This window comes from Pteropus alecto, unplaced genomic scaffold (genome assembly GCF_000325575.1).
Source record: "Pteropus alecto unplaced genomic scaffold, ASM32557v1 scaffold78, whole genome shotgun sequence".
Classification (NCBI taxonomy): Eukaryota; Metazoa; Chordata; class Mammalia; order Chiroptera; family Pteropodidae; genus Pteropus; species Pteropus alecto.
In genome coordinates this window covers 11,730,140-11,738,768 of record NW_006443124.1, presented here as the reverse complement: position 1 = coordinate 11,738,768, position 8,629 = coordinate 11,730,140, and the positions used below count along the sequence as shown (strand labels likewise).

At 35.8% G+C, this 8,629-nt stretch overlaps 1 protein-coding gene across 1 annotated transcript in view; it reads right to left on the bottom strand.

The window, feature by feature from the left end:
* Nucleotides 1-967: 967 nt before the first annotated feature.
* Nucleotides 968-8,629, bottom strand: part of MEIKIN (meiotic kinetochore factor) — a 48,718-nt gene continuing 41,056 nt past the window's right edge. Inside the window, exons 10-12 of the mRNA XM_025040605.1 lie at nucleotides 6,142-6,222; nucleotides 2,943-3,062; nucleotides 968-1,108 (exon numbers count right to left, since the gene is read on the bottom strand). Of these exons, the coding sequence (XP_024896373.1) occupies nucleotides 968-1,108; nucleotides 2,943-3,062; nucleotides 6,142-6,222 (342 nt within the window). The remainder of the gene's footprint in view (nucleotides 1,109-2,942; nucleotides 3,063-6,141; nucleotides 6,223-8,629) is intronic.

The following is an 8,629-nucleotide window of genomic DNA, read 5'->3' as shown; positions in this document are numbered from 1 at the left end:
ATTCCCTACCACTATGCTAATGTTATCAGAGATAGAGATAGGAAGAAGTCTATTATGTGGTCTCTGTCCTTGAAAACTTCATAATCTAAAGAATATAAGAAATCAGTGTTGTAAATTATGTCAGGTAAAGTATATTATTAAGTGTCAAATGAGTAGCATTGAATTAAATGTAAGAGGAGCTTAGAAAAAAGAAAAAAATCTCTGTGGACTTAGGGAATACTCAGGGCAGGCTCTGTGAAAGAAATGGGTACAAGAATCAAGAGTAGACAGCTTAGTTGGATTGAAGTTATATGTAATCTATTAAATTTCAATTGCTTCATTGCCTGCTTACATATAAAAGATTCCCAAGACCCATGAAGTAATAAGTATTCTGCCTGATATGCAGTGAGGGACGTACAGAAAAACCTAAACTTGGAGTCTAGAAGCCTTGAAAGATTGAACACCTCTCTACCACTTGGTTACAATATGATCTTGGACAAATTGTATATTAATTTAAGCATCGGAGTCTAAAGTAGTATAATATATAAATGAGGATAATAACATACATCCTACTTATCATTAAAATCATAGTGAAAAATAAATGAGACATAAGAAGGTGCTTAGCTCAGTGCCTTTCACAGAGGAAGTACTCAACCAATGTTAAGTGAATGCAAAAATATCTCCATATCTTTAAAAAGAATGCTACTAAAAATAAAACTCAACAACACTAAATTTCAAATAATTATTAAGAGGAAGTATCCTAAATACATTTAAACCAATAACATTAGCTAATTTTTTAAAAGATGAAGTAATTAACTTCCAAAAAATTATTTTAATCAGGTTATAAAATCTGACTGAACTTTTTATACTTTTACTATTTCCACTTTGTGCAAGAACTCTCAGAATACAATATACAACTGAATTTCTTGTGTACATAAGGAATTTGCAATAAAAATGTCTTATATCTTTCAAAAAGTAGGCTCTGCACTCATACCACAACAGTACCTTGAGGAATATCTTTAGGAAGAGAATATTTCTTCTTCTTTACAATAACCCCTTTACTTTTCACTTGTCTAGTTCCTGGTGATGCTCTAATAATATAACATATTTCTGATGTATTTAAAGAAACCTGAAAAAAAAGAAAAGGCAGATACTGTATAATTCTTCTAGGTACTATGTTTATGTGTTGTCTTATTTCAAAGTCTTAATATCCATATTTTATAAATATTAATAATAGAAAGCATTTATGAAATGTTTACTCCACCCCAAACACTAATTGGTTTTAAAACATTTGCTTATGTTTTAACCAAGCAAGGCAGATTATTCCCATTTGTAAAATGAGGAAACTTAGGTCTAGAGAGGTTGGCTAATTTAAAGACAAAGTAATGACAGATTTCCAGATCTACTCTCCTACTTCTAGTAACTATTCTTCCCTAATTCAAGCAAAAGACTGAAGGATTTTTCTAGGAAAAGGGTATAACAGATGGTTTCCTCTCTGAGGGATTTCCAGCAGTTGAAAGGAGAAGTGCTCTGCTAAAAATAAGTTGCTGAGACCCCCAGTCCAAAAAGGCCGACACTCTCCAGGAAAGAGATTGAAAGATCCTGCTCTCAGCAGTCCAAAAGGAAAGTTCTCATATTGCTGATATAAGTAAAAGACTCTCTCCCCACCTCTTTTCTCCACCTCTCTCTCCTTCCCTCTCCTTCCCCTCTCTCCTGAATGACTCCAAAATTCTAGAAAATGTACACATAACTAGATAATGACAATAACTAGATCAGTAGTTGCTTGGGCAAGGAGGGTGGGGATAGGAAGGAAGAAATCATAAAACATTAGCAAGGCTCTTTTGGTGGTGAGTATTTTCATTATTTTGATTATGGTGGTAATTTCACAGGCATATGCATATGTAAAAACTATCGAATTGCACATTTTAAATATGTGCCATTTATTACATGTCAACTATATCCCAATAAAGATTCCTTTCAAAAAATTAAGTTTCCAGTTTCAACTGGGCTCTCAACAATGTGCTAATAATCTTGTGTTTCCTTAGTTCTTCCATTCCCTCAAACTCCTGTTTCAAACTATTTTTACTTTCCTTAAGTCTCTTATCCAACACCCCCCACTCCCCATGTTTTTTCCCTTTCCCTCTCCTCTTCTCCCTACCTCTTCCTCTCTTTCTCTCTGGAGATCAGCCCTCTAATTCTAGTCTCAGCCTTTTACAATCTGTTCTCCACCTCTGGAGCCAGAATAAACTTTATACAAGAATATCTGATATCATCTCCTCTTCAGAATCCTTTATAGGCTTCCCTCAGAAAAAAAAAATATCCCAATTCTTTAATATAAATTACATTTTTGGCCCCTGTTTATCTTTATAATCTCATCTCTAGCTGTCTCATCCCCACCTGGATTCCTATCCACACTCCTGGGTGACACTGAAAAGCTCTAGCTATACTGAACCACCCACTATACATCCCTAAAGTTCTACCTCTTTGTTTCTTTTTCTCTCTGCCTCTTTCCTGTCTTACGGTCTTTCTCTCTGTATCTTTGGCCTCACTGCCCTTCTCTCTGGCCCTTTCTCTCTCTCCCTCTCTCTTTCCGTTCTCTGTTTTTCTGTTCATTTATTCTCTCTACTCCCACCACCCCATGGCTCTTTATGTCTTCTTTATTAATGGAGCATAGTACTTCCATTATAACACAATGGGGTTGGTGACCACAATTTATAGATACAGACAAAAACTGAATTTTGGATCGAAATAGGATGATACTGTTTCCTCTCGTTTAATACCCTCAAGTCCTGATGATGCAAAAGATTTGGGCCTAAAAGCCTTTATTAGGAATCATAACTGATAGCTGAATCCACATGTAAATATTAGCCTTAACAGATTTTTTAAAGTACCTCATATACAAAGTATCTAATATAACAGTAATCATTTCTTTTCATAATTGAAGGAAAAATTGAAAATAATACCTCATTTGAAGAATTTTCTTGCAAACTTGACACAGGAACAATTTCATCTGAATTAACATAGCTGCTAACATTTGGAAATAGTTCCTCAAAAGACGCTTTTTGAACTGAGGACAGATTAATCTATAAAAGAATATATTACTCTTTTGTAGAAGTTCAATATTGCAAAAACAATTATTTTTAAGTAATTAAAGGAAAGTTGAAATATCTTATTAGAAGCATTTTCTTCTGATCTTGACATATGAACAATTTTTTCTGAATTAATATAATTACCAACATTTGAAAATGTTCCTTTAAAAGGTGTATGTTTAACTAGGGACAAATCAGTCTATAAAGAAGATTATAAGACTCTTTAGCTTTAAAGTTATTATTTAATATTTCAAAGTTATTATTTAATATTTCAAATAACTATTTTCACTAGCTACATCATCATGCAATTTTTTTCCTATTTATTCATCCAATTAATATTTATCAAGTGCCTACTAAATGAAATTCATCTACCAAGAAATCACACCTCCTGGAATAATTTTCCCTGCTCTTCTCTTAAATGTCAGCCTTCCCCAGTGCTCTGTCCTTGCCTTCAACTTGCCTACCAATTGAACACCAGAGATTTAAAAACCTCTTTCTCTAACAGAACTCTTTCCACTGTATATCCATATCACTATCAGGTTACTGAAATTACCACATATTTCTACATGAAATTCAAAGTAGTTAAAATCAGATGCATGATCCATACTCTTTAGTCTGGGACTCCAAGCAGCTTTGTCATGTTGACCAGCAACTAGGTCTGACTAGAGCAATCTGACCTGAAGTTAGGCTAGGTCAGCATAGATCCCAGCTGCACTTCATGGGGAGTGGGGTGTGCAGGGGTTCAAAATAAGTCTCCCCAAAATGTGTCACTCTGGTATGTGGACTGTTTTGAGCTGAAGGCAATCAAGACCCAGCAGATTCAAGAAAAACTTTTAACTCTTCCTTAATCTCCTAAAAGAATCTAGATACAGGGAGCATTTGAGATCTTGCTCCCTGGCATATATCAGTTTGGCTCAAATAAACTCGTAAAAATTCTCTCTAAGTTTGGATGTTTCTTACGTCGACATTTACTTGGCACAGTTCAGCATGCAGGATTCCAAAGAAGCTCATCCAGGACTACCTTGTGAACCTGGACCAGGTGCTAGGTACAAGCAAGAGCCCATTGTGCCCCACTGGCTCCCCGCCTTGCACTGAATAAACTTGTGTGAGCCTTCTCTTGGAATTCTGGGCCTCCTCACTGTAAGTAGCAGGCCATGACTTTATCTGAGCTGTTCTTAGAAAGTCCTTGAGGTGGATAAGGGTTGAAATAACCCAGGGAAAGGGGAAAAAAGGCTTTGGCTTTTTGTGGCATGCTTACTAGGAGTCTGAAAAAATATTTGCTAGGTAAATGAGAGACTACACTCTCTTTAGTTCCAAAAGAGAAAGGACACTTGCTTCTCCAACTCAAACGGCCAGTGGGGTGGTGATAGTTGTTCAGATCCCCAAATCTGGAGTGCTGGAGATGGGCTCCAGGTAAATGCACTATATATAAGTAAATACTATAAAAGGCATCATACTTTGGATTTCTCTGACTCTTATAATTAGGCATGTCCCTTGTAGGGGCCCTGGAAGCTATGTCTGTGTATTATTACAGAAGATGCTAGATTTCATCTCTTTGTACCTGAGCTGTCCCCAGACTGCTTTGTAAGCTGCTGCATGGACTTCTGGGAGTACTGCTCCCACTGAAAAGGAACACCTGATTCTGCCCTGCTTGCAAACTGTATTCCTGTTGCTCAAGTTGAACCTAAGAAGCCAGGTTGGGTAAGAGCTAAATTATAAAACTTTTAGAAGAAAAGAGAGGGGAAAAAGCTTCATAACATTTGATTTTGCAGATACCATACCAAAAGCACAGATAACAAAAGAAAAATTAGATAAATGGAACTACAAAAAAATTAAAAACTTCTGTAAATCAAAGGACATAATCAACAGAATGAAAAGGTAACCCACAGAATGGGAGAAAATATTTGCAAATCATGCGTCTGATAAGGTGTTAATATCCAGAATATATAAAGAACTCCTATGACTCAACAACAACAAAATAAACAATCTGATATTTTAAATGGGCAAAGAACCTGAATAGACATTCTCAAAAGAAGACAAACAAATGGCCAATAAGCATGTGAAAAGATGCTCAACATCATTAGTTATTAGGGAAATACAAATCAAAACCATGATGAGATACCATCTCACACCTATGAGGATGGCTATTATTTTAGAAACACAGACAATAACAAGTTTTGGTGAGGACGTAGAGAAATTGGAACCCTGTGCATTGTTGGTGGGAGTGGAAAAGAGTGCAGGCATTATGGAAAACAGAACAGCGGTTCCTCAAAAAGTTAAAATAAGAATGACATATGATCCAGTAATTTCACTTTGAAGTATATATACAAAGGAATTGAAAGCAGGGGCATGAAGAGATATCTGTACAATCATGTTCACTACAGCATTATTTACAATAGCCAAAATATGGAAGCAATCCAAATGTCCACAGACAGATGAACGGAGAAACAAAATGTGGCATATGCATACAAAGGAGTATTATTCAGCCTTTTAAAAGGAAAGAAATTCTGATACATGCTAAGACATGGATGAAACTTGAAGACATTATGTTTAGTGAAATGAGCCAGACACAAAAGGACAAATACTATATGTTTCCATTTATATGAAGTACCTACAGCAGTCAATTTCCTAGAGACAAAAAGTAGAATGGTAGTTGCCAGGGCCTGGGGAAGGGGGGAATGGGGAGTTATTATTTAATATATATGGAGTTTTAGCATTTCAATATGAAAACAGTTCTGGATATGAATGGTGGTAACGGTTACATAACAGTGTGAATGTACATGAACTATACACTTAATGGTTTAAATGGTCAATTTTATGTTACATATATTTTGCCACAATAAAAAAAGAAAGAAAGAAAGAGAAGAACCCTGGTTGGTGTTGCAATATTCTCATCTTTTCTCCTTTCTTTTATGCATAGCAGTATATATAGTACTTTCAGGGGAAGTGTGTTCATGCAACAGAAAAATACAGATATTATCCTCTATGGGCAATATTTCCCTGGTGTGACAGAAACAGAATAATGAGGAGAAAGTGGAGCCAGAAAATAGATACTACAAGTGCAGGTACTTACCTCTAAACCAGCTGTTTGCGAAGATGGTGTACTTGTTAACGGGCCTCTGCTTTTCTTATCATGATTATTGGAATTTGTGTTCTATCATTGTTTTGTAAAATAGGGGATTGAATAGCAGAAAGAAATAAATTACTTTAATACTATAAAAACACAATTTAAAATTAGTAGACTAAATCATAATGTGTCATATTAACAAAATTTTAATCTGCTAATTAAATTTTAAACCACTAGACAGGTAACTAAAGAATTTTCTGGCTTGAGCTAGGTCAAAAAACTCCCAAAGGAACTTTGTGTGGCATAACAACTATATGAGAATACTTTGGTTGAAATCACTATTAATTTAGGAAGAAAAGTAAATTAAAGTTTTGAATTAGGAAATGGTGCTTTGATTATCCTAAGAAAGGTATTTTACTTACAGCATTTGCTTAATTCCTAGTATATACTCTACTTTTTATGGAAAGGAATTATAAATTATTTCTGAAGCTGTCAAAACACATATGCAGAAAAGATAATTGGCTTAAAATACATACATTTAAATGTATATAATACTTTCATTAATGGAGCATCAAAGTTAAAGAAGTTACAAAGTAGGATACAGACTCATTTTCTCTTTCTTGAAGATGTAAAGGAGCAGACAGAGGCAAGTGGACAAATCAAGAGTGAGAGACAGAGAAGAAAAAGAGACAGGATCAGAGAGCTAAGGCGTTTGAAAGAAAAAGAGAGGCAGAGAGAGAGATAAGGGAAGGGAGAGAAAAGAAGAAAAGAGGAGGGAGGGGGAAAGGAGAGAGAGGGAGGATGAGGAGACAAAAGATAGAGAGGCAGAAAAAAGGAAGATTGAAAGGAGAGAGGGAGGGAGAAGAGAGATGGAGAGGACAGAGATCAACAGAGACTGGGAGCAGAAAGACAGATTGACAGTCAGAGAAACAGAATCAGAGACAGGATAGATAGAGATCAAGACAGAGACAGGGACAAGAGAGAGACAGAGCTTGAGACCAGGGAAAGCAGTGACAAAGAAACAGGTAGAGAGGCAGAACAGAAAGAAACAGTGATAGAGTCAAAGAGAGAAGACAGGCTGCTTTATTTCTTGCATTCGGCTGCCTTTTCAACTCTTGGATTCCAGGAAACAACCATGCCTCTCTGATAAGTCTCTTTGAACTGGTGTGTCTAGCACATGCTACCAAGTTTGGAACTCGAACTCAGAGTTAAAACTTGAACAGCACTGGAAAAGTTAGCTTTTTTCTTTCTTTCTTTCCATTTTCTTCCTTTCACTCTTTTCTTTCTAGCTTAAAATCTCTTAAACTGGTTGTTTGTTCAAAACATAATCTAGAACAGTTTATTAGGAAAATTTTTATCAAAAAACTTTATGGGCATATTTATGTGGTACACTGAATATGTCAGCTTTCTAATTTATTTGCTATATTATCTTTTAATGTCTTCATCTGAACAAGGGGATTATTCTACCCCTAGGGACTACTGTGCAAAGGTTACAAATAATAGATGTAAAGAGAACCTGTGGTGCCTGGAGAGTAGGAGATACTCATTGATAGTTATTATTATTATCATCATTGTGGTAGCCATGGAAGTGCTCTGCTCAGATCCTGAACAAAGATCCTGCTGTTCCAACTGTAAGGAGTATAGTTAGCTGATAGCCCCTAACTGCAACATCGGTAGAATCTGCTTTGGCTTTTAGGCTGCAGCCCTCATCTTCTCCAGCAACCCTCAGCCAATGTCTGAGCACAGGAGCCCAACAAAGATTCCTGTAATGGACAATCTCTGACCCCGTCTTCCCCACTGGGAGAGCTTTTGTCAGATATGCACTGAGGACTTGAGGCTATTTCTGCCTCACCCTGCTTCCTCCCTGATTTCCTGTCTCAGGTGTTATACCCTCCACTACACCACCTGAATTAATTGTCTAAATATCTGTGTCCCAAGTGACACAATTACCAACTGTCAGTCCATTTACAAAACATCTGCCTGTATATAGCTGTAAATATATATCATCTCTGCTTTTTCCCTTAAGTTTATTAAGAAATTGTGCATATCTAAATATTCGCAATAACTACATTTCCTTTTTATAGTCTTTTAAAAGAATTAGTAAAAGGCCAGTGCTTACCAATGCAGGTTGTGGGGGCGGAGGCAGCAGAACTTTGGTAACGGCTTTACCTGCAATGCTTTTAAGAATAGACCTCTGGTGAGATGATGGAACCTTGATTTTTACATGACGAGAGCTTAACTTTGTTTGAAAATTTGTATCTCTAGTTTCAGAATTTTTTTCAGGCTGAAATAAATTCATAAATACATCTCACAGTCTATAAAATCATTTGTAGAACTTCTCAGATGTCCTATTTTTATTGTAATGTTATAATTGTTACAATTAAAATAGGATATATATATATTATTCTATCCATCTTCTCAACTTGGAAAAAAGTTTTAAACTTAATCTTTTTCTTAAAAAATTGAGGTTTTCCACATATTTAAGGGAAAAAAA